The sequence below is a fragment of the Lepidothrix coronata genome, unplaced genomic scaffold (genome assembly GCF_001604755.1).
Source record: "Lepidothrix coronata isolate B3197 unplaced genomic scaffold, Lepidothrix_coronata-1.0 Scaffold1, whole genome shotgun sequence".
NCBI classification, from domain to species: domain Eukaryota; kingdom Metazoa; phylum Chordata; class Aves; order Passeriformes; family Pipridae; genus Lepidothrix; species Lepidothrix coronata.
Genome location: NW_016690181.1, coordinates 15,983,990 through 16,006,299, shown reverse-complemented (window position 1 = coordinate 16,006,299; position 22,310 = coordinate 15,983,990). Strand labels below are relative to the sequence as shown.

Below are 22,310 nucleotides of genomic sequence, written 5' to 3'. Positions count from 1 at the left end.
CTGGCTGATGGAGCTAAAGGAACAGTTCCAAATGAGCTGGGGTTGTCTAAGTCAGCCCCCCCAGAAAAAAACCAAACAAAACCTGGTTGGCAGCTTCACACTTCTTCAGCCTGCAACGTTCCTGGTTAACACTCACAATCACAAATGTCTTTTCATGTTCAGTTTGAGGCAAGCTGACACAGGGAAACATGCCATCTCCTGTTTGTTCCACAACTATTTTACAGTTTTTTAGGCATTTTAAGGTCCTCTCACTTCAACAGTTTTCAAGAGCACCACATCTCTGTACAGCAAGTAAACACTCACTCTGATAAGTGGTCAGACACATGATGGCATCTTGATATGACACAAGTATTTTAATTGCTGTTTGTTCAGATTAAAATAAAAACAAACCCACAGCAGAGTCCAAGAAAGTGATTTATTTCCACTTGTCCTTATGAGTTAAAGACAGTATCTTTTCTTTAAAAAACAGTATCATGTACTATTTAGAAAATGATTACACCTTTCTTGTCCAAGCAGTTACACCCAAGTATGACCTCCTGTCTACCTTTTAAGGATAGGTGGGTTGGTGTCTTTAAGAGCAATCTTCAGAATGTAGCGTCAGAAAATGTATACAGGTGAGGATAAAGTTACCAGCAAATGGATAAATGTTCCTGTATTATTACACATTAACACAGAGGAACTCATCCACCAACTAGTGCTCCATTGGCTCCTCAGCCTTTTCCACAGTTTCTTCTACAGGCGGAACCGGCTAAAAGAGAGGAAAACCAAATATTTTAGGAAGGCAGAAGACAACACTTGACAAACCAGCTTTATCCTGATTTGAGCATCACAAGTGGCAAATGCTGCTCATGTCAGCAAACAGCTTAAAAAGCAGTGTTACCCAAATTAAGCATGAGCAGGACAGAGCTGGTAATTAGGAGACTATGGAGGCATCATGTGAAGGGCATGAGAAACATAAGCAGCCACTTCTGTTGCAAAACAGGGAAAACTTGTACTTGATAAAAGTTGAGGAAAGAAGACGACATTGGAACAGCCTGGCATAAATTCAGCATAAACTGATTTAAAAAGCCGCCAAGTTTCCAGCTGAGATTATACACTGTTCATATGGTAACTTCAAATTTTAAAAACTGCCTTTCTAAAACTCCACTAGAGTAGTAGAGTTAAATTTATTTTAAATATAATAGATCATATCTAAATGTCATCTTTCAACAAAGCCTATTCATTTATATCCAAGGCACACACCTTTCTCTGTGGTCTCTCCTCAAGACCTTCCAGGAATGGCGCTACGTCGTCATCGTCATAGATGGTAAACTCCATGTCTTTGCCCACAATTCCAATGGAAACATTCTGTCAAACAAAGTTTTGAAAGCAGGGAGAAGTGTTTTTCTGCAATTAACCTTTTTTGTAAGCTTTCACTTACAAAAGCTATCATCAAAATCGTGCAAGTAAAAATCATTCAAGGGTTTCAACTTCTTTCATTTAGTTTTCCTTTGAATACACACAATTTCTCAAAACCCCTTATTTTAATCTCATTTTGCATTTTCAGTAGTTTAAGAGTTCTAAAAAACAAGGTGATGGAAAAGGGCCACAAGCAGAACACCAACTAATGGATATCCTTAGAATTGTCTCGTTCAACAGTTCCTCAATTCACTGTCAGAAATTTGTACACCTTTCTGATGCTGGATACTCAACCAACTGTTGATGCACTACCTTCCCTCACCTCCCAGTGAATGACTGACTGTGTTCACAAAGCAAGGCTGTGATTCTAGTTGCATATAATGTTTATTAACACTGATCAAAGCTTAAAACAGAATGAAGCATCCAGAGAAATAATGTCTTATTTAGTGAAAGCATCATTTTTGTTAAGAAACTTAAGTCTGAGATAATTAAGAAATGGTAGATAAACTAGTGACATTAAATGGAGATTATATTATCTACCACTATTCAGCTTTCAAGTTTCAGTGCTTTGTCAGACAAACTTCACAAGAATTGTGTCCCAGTAATTTCTAGTAACAATGGCAGTAAAATTCCTTAAGAAAACCTAAAACCTAGAACTTACCTTGGTGGTCAGATCCTGTTCAGCAGGAAGAGTCTCTCTCAGGGCACGCAGTCCATGTTTAACTAGCTCATTTAGATTGCCTTAAAATGGAATCAGAAAGACAGTTATGGACTATATGGTATTATCTCTGGACATTCATTTCACCTTCTTCCTATTCCTATTTGAGAACTATAAAATCAGCTGGGCTAACTTGTCTTCCAGAGCTCCTCTCCCTTGTGGTACTGAGCACAGAGTTGGTTATAATAGCATTCCTTGAGAAACCATCCCTCCCCTATATTTGAGGTCAAGTGCATCTGGTTTTGACACTTGCCTTGCCTCCAGTGCCTCCACTGCATTGATATTCCAGCTTTGATTTTTTTCCCCCCCAAGAAGCTATTCAATAGGCTCCTCCTCATCATTCCATACAAAAATAAATTCAACACTTTAAATGCACCACCTAAATACTTGCACTGACATACACTGCTATGGAAAGAATTACACTTCCCCTGAGTTAAACAGGGCAGAGGCCTTTCACTTTTTTCCCTGCCTTCCTGAGCACAGCTTCTCTTTTCACTAGATGCAATAAAAGCATCCACGTGTTAAGACATGAAAATCTGTAACATTCTCACGCAGATTTACTGTTATGCCGGACTTGTCTCCCAAAATTTATCTTCATCTCACTAAATGCAAAAGAATGGAGCAGTAGCAGAAAATAAACTGCAGAGTTGATGAAAGCTAGAGAGGGTTCCACTACTCACAGTCAGTGAACTCAGTCATGTGCCTCTCCAAGTAAGTCCGTGCCGATTGTGAACGAGCACCAATGGACATTGCTTTGCAGTCAAAATAGTTTGCAGAGGGACAAGTCTGGAAGATGTGAGGGCCCATATCCTACAAAGAGAGAGAAAAAACCCAACAGAATGTGAAACAAATGTATAAATTCATACCAAGTCTGCTGCTTGAACACGAGATTTTCTGAAAGAGTTTTGCTTCAGGTGTATCGCACGGCCTGCATGTACACACAGAAACATATTTTATATTGCTGATCACATCGCTGTTCTTACACAACTCCTTCAAAACTTATTCTAAAAAAACCCCCACCAATAAATAAAAAAAACCAAAACCAACTCTTTCTCCATACTTCATTAAGATGGAGCTTTTATGCAGACAGGATGGCTGGCACAAAAAACATTTCTTTCTCTCTTCTACACTGTGCTTACGTATATAAGCTTCCTACTTCATGGCTTGCAGCAGGTTTTTTAAACACATTCTGTCTTATCTGCACAAAAGTAAAAACTGGCTGTAGACTAAACCATGCCATTCAAAATGTCAAGAATCTTGAGGGCAGAGATCCTGCATGTGCAAACTCTTGCTGCTAAACGAGTAAGAGAGAGGCCAGTGATGATTTCCACATCCATTTTTTAATAGGAAGTGTTCAGAGTAATAGTTCGTAAACATCCCAAATCAACAGCAAAACATTTACAGAAAAAAACCCTGATTTTTGCAGTATCTCATATAGCACCTTAAAATACCTAATAAATGTAGGTATTAATTAACACTTCTAAAAGCTGTGTTTTAGGCTAAGATACAGACAATTATTTCCTTATTCTGAGAATTTTGATGAGCTTGCCTCTTCCGTCTTTCCCTCTTAACATCTACTTGTTGTACAAAGTTTCACTAATCACATTTTCTTGCAGATCACTGGGGACCAGAGCAGCTTACTCACGTCGTAGCCTGCGATGAGCAGTCCCACACCATACGGCCTCCTGCCGTAACGCTGCGTCGGGATCTGGGTTTCTGAAGTAAGCTAAGGAAACAGTCTCAAAATTACATGTTCATCACCCAGAACATTTTCCTAAGCCAAACAGAGATGCACCCAAGTGCATCCTTATGGGATATTCTCTGAATGAATACATGAGCAGTGTGAATGAAGAAGAACTTTCCAATCAGATTTTCCAAGTTGAGTTTTAAGCTGTGACATATGAAAATCACTTTATGAACAAGCAAAAAGCTACGAAAGTATTGCAAGTGTAAAAAAAAGGATACTGCTTCCAATTAGTGACACTAGGCGAGAAACTGGAAGAGGTCTATCAAACACAAACCTAGAATCCAAACACTCCTGACGCATGAAATTGCTAGAAAGCAAAAAATAAAAAAAAAAAAAAATTAAACCAATGCATAGATCAAAGACACAATGAAGTTTTGTCTTAACACTTGTCTGTTAAGGTAAACATTTTTGTTTCAGCTCTGTTTGTTGGGAAAAAGGGTCAAGGGCTTTACATAATTTCATTTCACCATGACCTATAATTGTTATTTAGAAAGTTGACCACAGGTTTGAAAAGAGTATAAAAGTATTTCAGCCAGACAAATGCAAAGAAGGTAGAAGTTCACGCAGACAACAGATGGAAAAAACCCACAGTCAAATGGTAACATTGCTTTGTAACATTATGGCAATTAAAATTTATTTTAGAAAGTCTTCCTACCCCTTCTTTGTCCTTTCAAACTGAGGAACACTCCTCCTTCCGTGTACATTTACCTCACCTGATCAAACTCTGTGGCCAGCAGGTAAAAGCAAGCCCCTCTGAAGCCCACACATACAGCACTCTGTGTGTTCGGTAACTTTTTAAAGTGTGTGTACACAGAAGCAGCTGCCAGAGGGAAAGAAGTGATGTACTTTCTCAGACTGCTTGGCAACCCCATCACGCTGAGGAAACCAGACAGGACTGTCTCACTAGCAATAAAACCAAGGAGCAAAATTTTGGGCCAAACAAATGAGATTTCTGCCAACCAGTTAAAAATCTGCCAGAATTTCACGCTGAGGTCTTTGGCATAGTACAACAAAGCAGCAGCTCAAGACTAATCCTTAGCCAAGCAGAAAATCTCATTTGCAATAGTCTGAATGAACTTTCACTCGTTATTGCAGAACTGTGTTATGTCAACAACCAGGATACTCACCACAAGAGTCTTGCATCAGCAGTAAGTCCCGCAATTGAGATACCAATATGGTTGTCAACGTACAGGATTTTTTTCTGATGAGCTGCCAGCTCAGACTGTGCTCTCTATGCATAAAAGGAGAAAGCTGTGTGGCAAACTGAACAGTCTGTCAAGCACTGTGGAGAAATCTGCTAACATTTATAGCAAGAACTGAATATGATCACAAAACAATGAAAAAAAAATTAAATTTATAAACTTGCAACAAAAGACAAGATAAACCTAATTTCACTTCAGTAGGAACCTGTCAGAATGGAAGAAAAAACAGACACTCACTCAAGCTTTGGGAAAAGAAAGGAATATATTTACTACTTAATAACTAATGAAAAGAAAAAGAGGATACCATCTTTTAAAGGGAAAAAAATCTTCCATTCATTTCCTTCACCAACTTGTGAAAATCTGCTTTGCATGGGTATTGAAAATATTTCAGTTCTATACTGGTACTCAAGCAAAAGGAAACTGGAATTGTATTTACATTACACATAGAAGTTCTGACTGCACAAAGCTAATCTGCCAACTCAAAACTTTTCTACCAACATTACTGTCCCAAGAACACAGTTTTGAAGTTACCTTGAGAGCTACCAGAACAGCGTGTGTTTTGGACTTCAGCCCCACCGTAGCTGAGCCTTGTTTCACGGCTTCCATGGCATATTCTATTTGATGAATTCGGCCCTACAAAAACAAATCAAAGGTGATCATTCTCAAGTTAATCCTCTGAATCAACTTTCAACGGGTTTGGACTCTCAGACCTTTGATTCCCCACCCCAACAGGGGCACTTTCTGCATCACAGTTTAAACCTACAACCAACAGATCTCCACCATTATCTTCTGCAACGCCTCACCACTAACCCACGGAAACCAGGCCATCTCTAGGTCACTCACTACTGCACACAAAGGAACGGGAAAACTAAAAAGAAAGGGTGAATAACCTTGACACTAGAATCTTGACACTAATCTCGACATAAAAATCACGAGACTTTTGTCACTGTCTTTAGAGGAATCAGTATTTGACCCGATGTGATTCAAAGACAGAACTTCCAGCTGAAGTTGGACACTTAACTTTTAATCGAGTTTCCTGAAGAAACGAGTCTTACGTAATTGTTGTGTCTCACCATCCATTCCCCAATAACTTCTGAACAAGTTATTGGCCAACTGCAGTGAAGTCTGAAAGAGGAGTAGAGGTCTCAAAGGAAATCAAGTCCCCACAAGTTCTGCAGAGGTGTCCAGAAGCTTTGTAGGAAAATGTGACAATGTCCATTTAATGGCACCACTGAGGGCAAAGTGTCTCATTTTCTGCCCTCCAGCCCACGACAGACAGGGTAGAGCTGCCCTGCAAGCACAGCCCACAGCTGGATGATTTTGCCACATCTATTAAAAGTCTCAAGAGAATGTTATAGTTTTAAAAGTAATTTTTTAAGTAACAGATAAGATGAAAAACATTAAAACTAAAGTTTCTGATACAGAACCTGCCAGAGAAACACAGTCATTAAGGATGAAAACAGTTCAAAGGCATCTACACCTATCATGCTATTGACTAAAAAAAACAGGCAAATATTCAAGGTTGTCCTCGTATAGGATTGAAAACATGAAACACTCTCCATTGCAATGTAGGGAAAATAAGTATCAGATACAATAGTAGTACATGATGAAGATTTTCAGTAGCAGTACAAACCCACAAACTAACGATACACTAGCTTTATAGGAACAAAATCTGTTATTTGGATTCAAAATCTCTAGTTTTGCTAAATATAGAAATGAGTCATTTTCCAAGGCTCTGATTTTCCATAAGTATCCCTTCTTAAAATGTCCCTACTGAGAGAAGAGGCAACATTAAACACCTGAGCTGACACTTGCTTTTAGAATTCCAGAAAGTTTATTTTCAAGTCAACACAACCTACATAAGTTTCAGAACACTGAGTGTACATTTCTAGTAACAATACACAGTGGGGAACTGACTCAGAGGTAAGAAAATTTCAAATTCAAGTGCAAAGCTCAATATAATCTTAACTACAGAGACAGCAAGAAGCCTCCCTGATAGTCCACAACACGAGAAACTAGGGACACACATCTGCATAGACTTCAGAATTGAAGCACAAACTGCAGCACAAAATGATATGGCATTTAGCCACTTTCAAGTTCTAGCTCTCAAGGTTATAAGCTTTACACGTGGAATTCATTCAACGTGAATGTTTGTGACCACTTCAATGGTCAAAATGAAGATCTGTGAATTTGTACCACAAAAGTCAGTACCCCAGGTTCCATGCTCCAAATTACCCTGTGGACACAGGCATTCAAACAGGGGCTTACAAGGCAGTTAAAATTGTGCACAGAAAGAAAAACAGCTGCTGTTATATCCCACTTGAAGAAGTGGCATATTCTCACTCAAGCACAAAATACCAACTCCTAACAATTTGATTTTTTTTTTTCCCGAACAATTTGAATGAAGTGATTAACGGAAAAAAATTATTCCCAATTATAAACTAAATAGTTCCTTTCCAATATTATCTAGTGGACAAAAGAGAGAATGACCTAGCAGTGGCCTAACAGTGGGAAGATTTAAGCTTACTTTCATGCTTTTGGTACCTCACTTACCAACTTCTTATTACAGATCTGTAAATGGATCATGGAACCATGGAATGGTTTGGGTTGGAAGGGACCTTTAAGGATCATCTAGTCCAACTCCCAAGGTGACAGCATCTATTTTGTACCTCACAGAAAGCAACTGCCTTAAGCACTTTGAGGTGAAAGGGCCCACTTCAGCACCACTCAGGTTTATACACCAGAAGTCCTGAGATGTGCCAGTGGCTTTCCAGACACCCACAGCCTACAAAGGGAGACAGGAGCAGCCTGCAGGAACTTCAGGCACCTGACAACAACCTACACAGCCGTGATACTGCTGCTGTGAGGGGGTGAAAACCCAAGAAGTGAGTTAAAAACCCAGTGACAAAGCACATAAAGGCTTTACCTGCGGGCTCCACACGGTGACATCATTGTCATACTGGTTGCGAAACTGGAATGGAGAAAACAAAACTCATTAGTGCCACTAATGAGCAGGCAGGAGGAGTGTTCCTGAGGGGAGTCCTGGTTGTTTTCACAGAATCACAGCATCAATTAGTTTGGATAAGACCTCTGAGATCATTGAGTCTAATCTATGACCAAACACCACCGTCTCAACAAAGTATCACATCCAGTCTTCCCTTAAGCACCTCCAGGATCAGTAACTCCACCACCTCCCTGGGCAGCCCATTCCAACATCTGGCGAAAAAATTCTTCCTTCTGTTCAATTCCTTTTGTCAAATTGTTAGGGTTGGAAGGGACCTCTGGAGATCATCCAGACCAACCTCCCTGCCAAGGAAGGCTCACCTAGAGCAGGTGATACAGGAACGTGTCCTGGTGGGTTCTGAACGTCTCCAGAGAGGGAGATTCCATGACCTCCCTGGGCAGCCTATTCCAGTGCCCTGTCACCCTCAGCGCAGAGAAGTTCTTCCTTGTGGTGACGTGCAGCTTCTTGTGTTTTAGTTTACGGTTAGTGCTCCTCGCCCTGCCCCTGGGTACCACTGAAGAGTGTGGCACCATTCTCTTGGCACCGGCCTTTGAGATACTTGTGTGTATTGTTGACATCCCCTCTCAGCCTTCTCCAGACTGCACAGGCCCAGCTCCCGCAGTCCCTCCTCGTAGGAGAGGTGCTCCAGCCCCCTGCAGAGATATCTGCACGCATCCCCACAGGGCCCTTGCTGCATCTGTCCCCGGACCGCAGCAGGCCCCGCTCTCCAGCCACACTCCTTTCCAGGCCCGGCCGCGCCCGCGGCCCCGCGTGGCCCGGGAACTGCTTACTCACTGCTCCTCCCGCCCGCCCTCCCGCCTCCCCCGCGCCCGCCCCGCAGCCCGGCCGAGGGGGTCCCTACCCCTCTCCCCACCCCGCTATCCCGCTATGCCGCTATCCCGCCCCACCGCGCCGTCCCTCACCATCCTCCCGCTTCTCCCGGCACCGGCGGCTCCTGGAAGCGACGGGGCAGCGGGGCGGGAGCGCGCAGGCAGCGCCAGCCGCTCCTCCGAGTCATCGATGGCGAGCGCATGCGCAGTGGCGCCCCCACCGGTGAGTTATGAAAGTGCTGCCGTGTGTTTCTTAATTAAATTTCTAAATGGGTCGTTTTGCCGTAAAGGAAGAAGCGCTACAAGCGCTCGGCGAAAATTAGTTGTGTACTTTAGCTCTCGCTCTGGACGATGTGAAGTGGTTTTGTATAGTTGTAACTGAAAAGTGAGTTAAAAAGCACTACGGGAACTCCTCCGCGGGATCAAGAGAGCCAAGTATTGAGATAAAAGAGAATGTATTTAATACTGTACTGGTGTGGTTTTATTTCTTTAAAACAAGTGTCCAGCTGGTGAAGTCACAGTAAAGTTCGAACTAGCATATCACTGGTAAAACTAGTATATATATATAACTAGTTCTATAGTAGTTTTATGTATATATAACTAGTTCTATAGTAGTTTTATATATATACATATATATAATATATATATAGTTATACACTATATAAATAGTGTATAACTAGTATAACTAGTAAATATATGCAAAACTATTTATATACTAGCTTTATAAATATATACTAATTGCATATATATAACTAGTAATACACTGGGTTTATATATATATACACATATATACACATATACTATATATACTATATATATACATATAAAACTGATATATAACTAGTGTATATAACCTTTTGATTACTGCAGGCAAAATTCTCCTGTCAGTGGAGAATTTTCTCATTTCTTTTCCCTGGAAAGGGCTACAGTGTTGTCTAAGAAATAAAAATTAAAAAAAAAAAAACCAAAACAAACTAAACAGACTGACTTAAATTATCTGGCTTATTAATTTTAAGCTTTCTGATTAACAATAGAAGTTCATTTGATCCGAAATAACTTCCTCTCTTTGGCGTTGTTTGGTGGGCGCCGAAACAGGATATATAAACGTTTTAAGTGAGCTGAAGAGCTTTCAAGTTTCACCGAGCCCTCAGTAAATATTCCTGCAGTCCGTGCTCAATGCCATTCTGCAATAACTTCCTACAGCAATAAGGGACTCCCTAAAGATCCGTTTACTCCGCCCACAGCCACAGAACAATAGACAGACATTTCCTCTTATTTTGGCAAAACCGTGTTAATTTTGATAGAGCACTAAACCACGCCAAGTGGTGTTAGGAGCCATGATTTTAATGTTAAAAAGGCAGGATCTGTGAAATTTCACAGAGAATATTGGTAATAGCTGCATAACTGAAGAACTTTTGGAAGCTATATGAACTATTGTGTAGGTTTATTAAATGAAAGCTGAAGTATTTTCCAGAGTAATCTTTTTCCCTTTATTACATGCACAGAAAAAAAAAAAACAACAAACATATTCAAAACCAAACTAACCAGATGTCCATCTATTAAAAATTTATTCTAAAGCAAACGGATTCAGGTCACGTGGCAGCCGGAAGGGTGGCATGGGATGGAGCCCCAGCTGCTCTCCAGCGCTGCAGGCAGCACAACTGTTACTGTATTCCCAAGGCAGCAGCACAAGAGGATGTCAGAAGCAGGAATAATCTCTAGAAAGGGGAAATGCTTACCGTGGAAGGAAGTAATTCACTTCCTTCTGGATGCTCCTGCTTGCCCTTTAGTCTCAGTATGAGACCTCTAAAGGTAGGGCTAAAGCCAGAGGGTTTGAAATGTATTTCTGATCACATCTCTGTTCACTGGTGTTAAAGAGCACCCAGCCTATTCCCCATCGATGTATTTGAACCAATATTTAAATACAAAATGACAGAAAGGCAAAATCAACAAGGAAAAATCAAGTAGCTCTTTTTCAGATAACAAAGGCATCAAACCAGAAAGGAAGCATTTTGCGTATATTTTACCCTAATGTGGCAGTTACTGAAGTTAGTGATGTTAGTGGTTTGTCAGTCACCCAAAGTTGTAAGAAAATTTGAATGAAGGCCTCAGATGAGAATCTCACTAAAATTTAAGTGATGCATAAGCACTGTGTTGACCTCTGCACCTGAGAAAATGTCACCCTTGCTATATTTAATGGGGGTACAGTGGCCAGCATGAAATGATCTGAAAGCTTTGGACAGCTTCATAGGAGATAAAAAAATCCACATGACAAAAGGCTGCAGGGATACAGGTAGACATGGCAGAAAAAGCAGTGCTGAGTAACCAAGATGGTTAAAATGCCCTTTTCTCCAAGCTATGTTATGAGACACATCGATGAGGCAACGTGGGTCACAACTTCACAATGATTTTGTCACTGCTGTTATCTGATCCATTACTAAACAACTGCAAAGATATCCCCGTTATCCATGTCAGAGGTATTAATTTTATAATACTAAAAGCTGCAGAAAAGTGCATCAGATGTTTTCTTTGGTAACAGTCCTAACACCAATCTTAATATGTTCTATAGAGGGTTTGAATTAATAGAAAAAGAAGATTTAAAAAATACAAATTTAATCATAGAGGAAAAAAGTGAATGGTGAACAGCAATCAACATATTTCAACAAGAAATCACAATATAAAAGTCTACAGGAGTGAAAAGCAAAACTAAAACTACTCTCACATTTAAATAAACTACTTATAAAATAAAACATCTATGTTAGGAGAAAACAGTATTTTCTCACTTTTAGTTTCACAGTTGGCAACCTGATAATCAGGATCACTTCAGAGCAATGAATACACAATTGACAGATGTAGGAAAACATCTTCAGTGTTCAGCAATGGCCAGTTTAAATGTTAGGAATTATTAGGAAGGAGAAAAAAAGTGCTATAAATCCATGCTGTATCTGACACCATTCAGACTTGAACACCGGCCGTGACTCATTTCCCACCTTGAAACAATGTGGCAGCACTGAAGGCACTGGGAAAAGCAGAAAGAAGGATTCGAATTATGGAATAGCTTCATATTAAGAATGACAGTAAAGAGTAGAAGTCTTTAGTGTAAATGACAGATAAACAAGGAAAGGTGACTAACACTCGTGAAATCAGAACTGGCACGGGGTGCTGAGTAGATGTGATGCTTCTCTGTCCTGCAGCACTGGTGTCATTAAAAACGGCAGGTTCAAGCAAAGACAAGGGGGTACTTCTGAGACATATCATACCTGTGCTGTGGAAACCTTTGCACCTGAACACATCAGGGTCTTTTGTTCACGTGCTAAGAGAGCAACTGGCCAAATTAACTGATAAAACAACTTTCCAAGCCACTAATACTGCTAAAACAATGTTTGAACGGCGTGCAGCGGTGAAAGCAGTTAACCTAAAACATGCATATACAATCTCAAGAGAAACTAATGATACCATTTTTTTCCATGTTATGTTTCCAGCAAAGTTATAAACAGCATCTGACATCTGAGTGATGACAGGCATTGCTCTGCAGAGATTGATGTACAGCAACTGAAAGGAAAGGCCATTATGTCTCCTCTCCTGCTGATTCACTAGAGGAAACAACATTCCACCAAGTCCCCTTTCGGGATGCCACTCACCGTCAGCCTGCATTAACTGCTGTGTGCTACGCTCCTGCAGTTATGTGGAGTTTTTGGTAAAAGGTTGGCCACACTGAGGTCCTTGGTAGCACTCCCAGGGCTGCGTGTTGTGCTTCTTGGGCACAGCAGACTGCAAAAGATGAAGAAAGAAACCTTTTGTGCTAGAGTAAGAGACAGATTAAATGAAGGCAGTGTCTGCATCCCCTCGGAGAAGGGAAAGGATAGATCCCGGAGAGATCAGGGAGCCACTCCTGTCAGATGGACAAGTGGTTACCCACAAATAGCACTGCTGTCATAATGCATTCAGGACTGAACATTTTGACTAAGTTATTCTGAGAATTGTCTTCCTCCCTCGTCAATGTGAACAGTCCATATTTGGATTTAATACAGGTAATAAGTTTACTTCATTAATAAAAAGACTACTTGATTGTAAGCCTTTGCGTATGACACGTCATATTTTATGACATTCTCATCGACTACATTAAGGCTAAGAATAAAAATTTGACAGCTGCTATAAATGTACGTACTTGTCTTTAGAATCATTTAAAGATGATCTCAGAAGTTCTCACAAAGTAAAAAAATCTGTCATTTTGTATTTAGTACTGTAAATAGGAAAAAACAACCTCTCTCTCTAAATTATGCCAGATTTCTTTCCTATTCTTTTGCTGGTACTTCTGTGGAGGTGCAGACATTTTTTTTCTCCGTGACAGCCTTGTATTCAGATTGTCAAAGGCATTTTTTACCATTTTTAAACTACTGACCAGTTAAAACCACTGGAATATTTTGTCCGGAAAAATGTTAACTAAGTACATTTTAAAGTCTATTCCTAATTTTTTTTAAGCCATAGCTTTTGTGAACTGACGTCACTTGACCTTTTCAGGACAGGCCTACAGGGCAACTAACCTTGCTTGATCATCAGAGCTGGCTGGCAAAGACCAGGCAATGCTGAAAGCAGGCTAAAATAATCCCTGTGGAAAGAGAACTGCGGAAAAGGTTCTGGCTCTTTCTGTCCAGCCCTGGAACAAACAAGGGGCACAAAGTTCAACACAGTAGAGCTGTTGTAGCATGTCCTGGTCATGGAAATAGTTTTTAAGTTCTTGTTTGAATAAAACAAAAATGTATTTATAGATAAATTTACGTGGCTATTATTGCTAGTTATTTCTTGGACCTGAAATTTATTTCTTCACTCGGAGGAAGGGTTTCCGTAAAAAATAATTTTACTGTACAAGAAAAATATATTTTGAGCTGTAAATTGCTTGCTAGCCTAGAAGTTATGGTTTAAACAGTGTACATAGTATTGTCTGAGTCATCAAAATATAACTGAAGAACTATTATCATAATTTATGGAGAATTATGAAATATATTATTGCAGTTATAGGAAAATCTGTTAAGCTTTTTATTTCAATGAAAAAGAATGGCAGTTATTAAGTTACTGAGGACAAAAGATCCATTTTAGTGTACATATAGCTCCATAAGCTCTTTCAAATATATTAATTGCTCTGTTGGTTCATACTGTTGTAATTATTTTTGACTGAGTATAACTGAATTAAAACCAAAGTGTCATCAAACCTTCAGCAGTGGATATGTAACATTTTGAGACAGACAACCATGAATGATGCACAGATTCATGAATAAATACTATATCAGCAATGTTAGTAATGAAATTTTTCAAAATTTCTGCCTATGAAGCAGTTAAGTGTAGTTGTCAGCACAGATAGAAAATAACAGAGTGGCACAGAAATAAGGCCTTTGTAAGCCGTGAGACCACTAATGGATCCCATTTCCTTATGGCAGATATTATTGTCATATTAAATTAATGGCTAGACAAAGTATTACCTTCTTAGTAATGTATTTATGTTCCATAAATATTTTACAATGACTGCTTATATGTAGATTACGCAGTAAAATGTTCTCAATGTTTTTGCCAAAAGTTTCTGCTTGAAAAATGGAAATACATTCATATACAGAAACAGATTTGCCAGAGGATATTAAACTAAAAGAAAAAAAAAAAAGGAGAGAAAAGGCCCTGGAAATTACTTACTATTCATGGCAAAACATTAAGGATTTATGTGACACTTCTCTTTACAGGCATTTTCAAGTTCTATGGGAGAGTTAAACTTATTGTAATAGTCAATTACTGTTTAGGCAACAGTTCTGGTATTTTTAGACCACACTTTTCAAAAAGTGCCTCAGCCTATTCTTAACATGGATTCAGTTTTTGATTTGGAAAGACTACAATACAGAATTAATAAGCAGGAAAAATAGATGTTTGAGTAGGCTTTAGTCTTAAAAAGTCTTGCTGTCATCAGCTAGTTCTTTTTTTTTTCCTGTTTGCCAAGCTTCTAATTTTGCTACATGGATTTTAACAGCTTTGCTGTCATGCACATCCTTGTTTTCACAGTACAAATTTTATTTGGCACTGCCATATTTATTGCATGTATTCCTAAACTAACAACAATGCAAGCAGAAACCTAAGCCTGTCCTGACAAATGTGAGAGAACTCCTGGCACTGCAGCGTCCATTGTCTGCGATCGTTCTGACGGATCACGGAGCTCAGACACTGCATCATACATGCTTAAATTATGAACAAATCCCATTGATCTAAGGATAATTCTAAATCCAGAGTATTTGACGCAACCCTTGGCTCCTACGCCTGGTCTAGGAAAAGACGGGCCTGAAGGGCTCTAAATTAATTCCAGACCACCTCGGTATAACCCTGCCTTGAATCCAGCTAGTGAGTATCTAAAAACCTCTGCCTTAGTAATTAGCATATCAATATACGGTCACACATCTGCACATCTGGTTTTGATTTTAAGAAGTATGTATCAAATAGATTTGTGACTACAGATGTCTCGTTCACGAGAGATTCTGTGGTACCAAAATATTTTAAAGATGTGTTTATCACGTCGTTAAATGACTGGGAATAATAATTCTTCAGACAAAAGCTATTACCAAACGGAAGATTTCATACTTGAAATAGGGAAATTTAAAAGAAAAAAAAAAAAGAACAGACTGTGAAATCAGAAGATTATTTCTGCATTTGTATAGACCCTTTCAACTGTGTTCTAATATTTAATAAACACAGGACGATATTTTCCAGGTTGGAAACTGAATATGTACCTTAGGATTTTGAAGTGACCAGTGGCAGAGACTATCCATTTTTGTTGTGCAATTTGAAATGCATTAAGGCAATACAATTACCAGAAAGCTCTGGGTACCTTCTTGTCTCCCAGTGAGCAGCGAATATGGATGGATTTGTATTTCTTTTAATATTGTGTAAAATCACATGGCTGAAAGTTACAAAATAAGTTACTCTCAAACAGAATGTTCCTTTTATCAAATTCTGTATTCTCACTATTAACTTTACACAACACTTAGCAAATGTTATCTAGATTAGCTTCAGACAAAAATACTCTTCTTACCACTAAAGCAAAACATTAAGTTAATTTGTTTAGGATCTTATCCAAAAAATCACTTATGCAGTGTAATTTGAAGTATTCCGTGATGCTGCTTCCCTATCAATAATTACCAAGCCTCATCTGAGTATATGGCTTTCCCTTTCATAGTATAGCTTTTAGTAAAGTGGCATCAGTATATATTTCTAATGCAAATCAGATTCATTAAACATTCCTTCAGAATATATTCAACCTGAGTTTTAAAATCCAGTTTCTGAGTAATAATCTTTACGACATTATCAATGATTTTTTTTTAACTGACTTCAGTGTAGCCTCAGTTTTACTTAGATCTTGAACACGTAGTGGGTATTGTCAAATTTAAATCAAATTAAGAAGGTGTATAAATTGTATTTGATTTCTGCTTTTATTGAAAGCTGGTGGTTATGTGATTATATCTTCAAATTTCATACCATAGCATTTGCCTCGTGAATTTTAAGGATTACTCTAGATACTGAGTAGCCCCCTCCAGCAACATATTTGTGAATGGTCTTCTGGGTTTTGGCCCAAATTTGGTTAGCCACAAAGAAGAAAAGAAATTTAAAACTATAACAGGAATTGGCAGTGTAACAACGTCATTATGCACTTTTGTATTTTTGCAAAGTTTTTTAATAATACAACATTTTGCTACAGTAGTTTACAAGTAAAATGACAGCAATACTTCATGGCAGAGGAGGGATTTACCTCTCCTTTAAGAGACTTTTGAGCACTGGTATCAAATTGCCCAACTTTCTCTGGTTTCTAGCCATGGATGAACTCATTATACAACCACTTCTGCAAAGTGAAGCGAATGTGAATTTCATAAAATGTATCTCAGTTTTAATGTATATCTAGCTTTACATGTGTTCTTCCATACTTTTTCTGTCTTAATGTATACTCTTTCCAAGATTAACCTAAGTTATGAAGGACCTGTGATGAATGTTCACAAACACTTCAAAGCTCAATTATCATTTCTGACCACTCAAAAGTGTTCAGAAACAGAGAAAACAACTATAATATTCAAAACCTACTTGAAAACTGGTAGATAAAGGTGAAAAAAATATTATCAAACCCTTCAAGATGCAATTACTATAGTATCAAAAAAAAACCCAAAGAAGGTACTAACCTGGAAGTACAGTGCTGAAAAAGCAGTCAAATAGGTTGAGCTGTGAGAGGAACCCAGTGCCATCCAGGAAATAGAGCAGAAGTCCAGACAATGAGGACAAGGAAAAGAAAATAGGCTTTGCCGTGTGTCACATGGAAAATTAAGTCTACTGTTTGTTCTTCTATTAATTAGGGTATTTCTCTGAAGGGGGAAAAAAACTCTCTGGGCAGTAAAAAAAAAAAAAAAAAAAAGGGACATGAATGCATTTGTCATCTTTAATGATGATTACAAAAGAGTTTGGAATCCGTTCAGTAGTAAAAAGACTGACATTTCCTATTCACATCCACGGGAAGAATGAGACTTGGTTAACCACATTCCTGCAGAAAAGTCTCAAGTACATCAACATGGGCTCCCTGCATGTAATATGGATGCTTGAATGACCTAATCTGTTTTCCAGCTCATTCAAGAACCAGGCAGATTTCAGGAGTGTCTGATACCTGATATATTTACTTCTGGAGTGGACAGCATACCTTCTTCCGATCTCGAGTCACCCAGACACAACTTCTAGCCAAGAAAGCAAACATCTCTTACAAAGACCTGGGAGAATGGGTAGTTAGAAGAACATTTTAATAACAATGTTGCTCAGGCTCATCCATGAAAAAGTCCATATTTTAAAATAAGGGCAAAACATCACTAAACAACTAGTAGAAGTGTAAGTTATTTCCTACCACTTCTGCTTACTTCTGGTATGATGTCCCAGGTCACACCCCTTTGTGGGCCATAAAGCTTCTTTGGAAAGGATGCTAAGGAATCTTTTTCTTTATAATTGCTTTATTCTCCCTGGAAACACAAAACCCAAGAAAATTGCCTAAAAAATAAGAAGGGGTTGAAACCACAGACTGCTGTCCCTGCTGTGTCAAGTGAGGCTTGCAGGATTGTTCTAGATGATATATGACCCTCAATAATTGGAGTGTCAAACTTCTGGCAAAAATCTTTAGACAGTAATCTGATAAAGGTCACCAGATGGTCAAAGACCTTCTGGATACAGTTTGAGAAGCACACAAGGTAGTTCCTAATGTGGAACTGAAACGAGGCTGAAAAGTCTGGTCTTTTATGGAGCACAAGTCAGTCATGAGTTCTCAGAAAAGTAGCCTTGGAAAGTACTTATGATGCAGTGAGCGGAGGTGAATATGTTGACCACAGGGAGATCTTTTCTTAAAGTACATGGTAATATGGCAATAGTTTGTGTCAGGGCTCTGGAAAACAGGTAACATGATGCTGCAGGTCTGACAAGCTTCTCCAGCTGCCACAATGGTCATGGAGCTCGCCCACTACTAAGGTCTTATTCGGGAATCAGAGGGTCCCAGGTACGGGGTTTTGTCTTTGTCTGGAGTACTGCTCTTTCCCATTCTGACTGAAACAGAATGCTCAAAAGCAATTCTTTAGTTTGTTGGTGGGATAGTAAGCTATTTTGATGATACTTCATCCTTAAGAACCCAAAAGCCTAATTAACAAATGCTCCTGAAGCTGGTGCTAATGATCTCAGTGGGTATGAAGAGAAAGTTGCTCAGGAATACTGGCTATCAATGCAATGGGAATGATTGTCTGAAATGATGAAACAATTGCCAAGATCAATAGACTTCTCAAAACCCCAAAGAAGAACCTAAACAAAGTAGACTAAAAATGCCAGCAGCAGCTAACCCCCTCTCAGCTGTAAAAAAAATGAAAAAGTTTCAAGGTTGGGAGTCAGAATTCCACAACCACAGGTGCTGTATGAAACAAGGAATCATTTTCAGTCAACATTTAAGAACAATTGAGCAGAAAGAGGTCTGTGCTTATTGTCCCATTGTCATTATGCAGGGGGCTGATACTTGTGCACGCTCTGCTGCCATCAATGAGATTATCTGGCTTATAGCACTAGGTACAGATAATGCTCTAAGGGAAAAAGGAAGTATAGATCAGCTGAAAAGAGAATACAGAATCCTTGCCTAATTCAAACAAAGCATGCTTGGCTTACTATTAATCATCAAGGAAGCTTTCTTAGAGTTCCCATAGTCTGACTCTATGGAAAAACAAGGTGAAAAAGGGAAAAAATGTAGAGAAGGAAGAAAAACAGATGATAGATTTCTTATCAGAAGAAACAACTTTTGATTCTTGGAACATATTGTTTGCATTCCATATCTAAAAATTTTACACTTTCATTTGTGAACTATGTTAGGTGATTAAGCAATTAACAACACATGGAAAGTACCCCGTTCTATTGGTTGTGGTTCACGTAAGTTAAACTTCTGAAGGTCATTGTGTCACTTAATACAAACTTTTCAAGTAACTTGAAAATCTTGGCCTGACTTCACAAACGTCTTCTAAAACATCATGTCCATTTATAAATATAATTTGTCTGTGTTTCAGGTTAACACAAACAGAAAAAAAATGTACATATTGCCCTGGCAATCTTGTTACCTTACATATGTAAAATAATCTATTATATACTCATTTCGGTTATGTCCCAATTCAATATATTCCTGTATCTACAATAAAACCAAAGGGCTTTAGCTAGATGTCTCAGAAGCATGTTTATAGATCATTATTGTCTAAAGCCTTGGTATTAAAAAATATATGTACTAAAGCAGCACTCCTGCCTATCCTCCCTAAGGCCTTTTTACTTGGCCAGGCAATGTAACGAACCAGGCCTTTCAACTCAAAACCTGAAAGTTACTTAGTTATTTTAATTTACATGCCAGATTAATATATTTTACAGCAATTCAACGTTTTTCTGTTCAGAAAGATGTTAATTCCACCATTAGATTTGGTACAAACCTATTTGTGTAGGAGACATGGCTGGGCAGGTAACTAGATAGGATACATTCCAGGATTTCAATTAATACTACAACTGCCCCATGTACCTTTTAACAATTCCTAAAGTATGATGTATATAAATTGAGCCTAGAAAACTGTGATCTTTTTCACCCTAATATATCAGAAGGCACTGATAATTTAAGTAAACTTTTCCTTAAAAGTGGAATGCTGTTTCCCTTCTTCCCTCTAGTCCTTTCAGAACTTGCATGAAAAACTCATCACTCATGAGAAGGGGAGACAACAATAAACAAAAGCAAAACTAAATTTATATGTAACAGATATATTCTTCACTTTCAACACTAATGGAAGCAAACATGCCAAGTCTGTAATATTTTAGTGATCAGAGCTATTTAAGTAACTTCACAGTAAGAAATCAAGGCCAAAACTGAAGGTCATAAAATCTTGTATAAATCCAACTTCAACAATACCAACTGACACCTGATGTTCACTTTTTAATATAGAAGTGCCTCAGAATTAACAGTTTGAGTACATGACGTAAGTAACTTCAGCTGAAGTGTGTCACTCAGTGTCTTTGGTATCTGGATAACCTCCTGGTAGGTAGCTTTTTTGTAATTTTAATACATCAGTTAATGAAAACAGTGTGCAGTGTTTTAAATCCCAAAGGTTGTATGCATCTAGGAGACCAACATTTAGGAAACTACTACATTACTATAAGCCTTACAATAATTAAGTACTAAAAACTAAAGTGGCCAGGAATCACAAACTTTCAAACCATTACCAACCACATGTTGGTACTAAACAGTAATTATTATGAATTTTAGAGTCCTTGTAACTAACAGCAGTCACAGAGAAATGGATTACAAACCAGTAGCTTTTACAAATCAGTAAGTAAGTAAACAATAATGAAGGGTAATACAGGTACATGTTCACTTCATTTACTTATTGTACTGTTTGTCCACTCTGCTTTTTCTCCAGCAATATATTGGCATAATATAATATTCATATTTAATAAACATGCCAATTCTAGTAAAGATGACATTTGTAATATAGTAATAAAAAATAATCAAGTAAACGTAGCACTGCGGTTTGTTGTAGGTCAGTGCTAGTGAATACTGGATCAGTGAAATTTATTATGCAATGTCTATTGCTCTGGAAAAAATATTTGAATGTAAACTAAATAAAAACCTCTGTAAGTCAGTTCGTAGTCCATGTTATGCTAATAGTTATAAGAAAATAAGATACATGTGTTTCATATAACTTGAAATTGATATAAATTTTTTTCCAAGTGTAATCAAAATTCCATCAAGGTTGAACTAGATAGATTTCAGGTCACAAAAAAACCTTGAGATTTTTCCCATGCTTTCATAAATTCTTACATAAGTACAGAATCATTTAGGTTGGAAAAGACCTGTGAGACCACCAAGTCTAACCTTTGACCGATCACCACCTTGTCAACCAGACCATGGCACTAAGTGCCACGTCCAGTCATTTCTGGAACACCTCTGGGGATGGTGACTCCACCACCTCCCTGGGTAGCCCCTTCCAATGTCTAATCACCTTTTCTGTGAAGAAATTCTTCCTGATGTCCCATCTGAACCTCCCCTGGCACAGCTTGAGGCTACGTCCTCTCATCCTGTCACTAGTTGCCTGGGAGAATAGGCCAACCCAAACCTAGTACAACCTCCTTTCAAGTAGTTGTAGAGGGCAATTAGGTCACCCACAGTTTAAACAATCACAACAGGAAACATTACAGAATGGTATAAATGACATTGCAAATACATGATAAATAATAACTCAGTTAATGACTGAAACACAGTTCTCTGCTGATACAGTGTTTGAGTTTGTTATATTAAACATTAGTCATTGCCAGCTAGTTATTACTAATTGAGCATAAATGCAAAGATATCATAATGTCAGCTTCTGGGTTTCCCTAATCAGCTTTGTTAAAATCTGTTGCTGCGTCCAGTTTGCTCCCTTTCAAGGTCCTTTCCTCTAAGGCTTTTGTTAATTCAAAACCAAAAACTCCAAAGCAATGGAAAAACCCTTCTAAATGTGTTGCTTTTGCTATTGTGGGTCAATTATTATTCTTTCATTGCAAGAAAGATCCAACAGGTGCGCATGGCTGATTGTTTCTACATCATTACTTTGCACACCTTTGTGCTGGGTGCATTTTAGCTTTAAATAAGCACATAAAATCTAATCAACTGAAATTAAATATACTTGAATTATCTAGATTCAGAATTTGTAAAATTTCCATAGCATTTTGGCCTAGGTAGTCAATTCAGACATGTTGTTAACAATAGGGGGACAGGGTTTTTTTATGATAGACTAGTGTTTGCTACTTGGGCAACACCAAGGAGATTAGCAATATTTTCTAAAATATGCTATTTATTCTTACTTGTAAAGAATATCACCTG

The 22,310-nt window shown here is 38.4% G+C and overlaps 1 protein-coding gene across 1 annotated transcript; it reads right to left on the bottom strand.

Annotated features, from left to right (window-relative positions):
- Positions 1 to 395: 395 nt before the first annotated feature.
- Positions 396 to 9,095, bottom strand: PSMA1 (proteasome subunit alpha 1). Its single transcript, XM_017813116.1, has 10 exons — positions 8,993 to 9,095; positions 7,992 to 8,036; positions 5,597 to 5,698; positions 4,991 to 5,094; positions 4,082 to 4,170; positions 3,762 to 3,832; positions 2,797 to 2,926; positions 2,060 to 2,139; positions 1,243 to 1,347; positions 396 to 748 (listed from the first exon to the last, which is right to left on the bottom strand). The coding sequence occupies exons 1-10, from the start codon at positions 8,993 to 8,995 to the stop codon at positions 692 to 694; spliced, it is 786 nt and encodes a 261-aa protein (XP_017668605.1). The 5' UTR covers positions 8,996 to 9,095; the 3' UTR covers positions 396 to 691.
- Between the last annotated feature and the right edge of the window lie 13,215 nt (positions 9,096 to 22,310).

Bases quoted from the DNA above. Each gene is read 5' to 3' on its own strand.
- PSMA1 (XM_017813116.1), bottom strand. The intron at 5,095-5,596 runs GTAACTTCAAAA...TTTTATGCATAG, and splicing joins CTGTTCTGGTAGCTCTCAAG to AGAGCACAGTCTGAGCTGGC. The intron at 2,140-2,796 runs GTGAGTAGTGGA...TTCCATTTTAAG, and splicing joins CATGACTGAGTTCACTGACT to GCAATCTAAATGAGCTAGTT.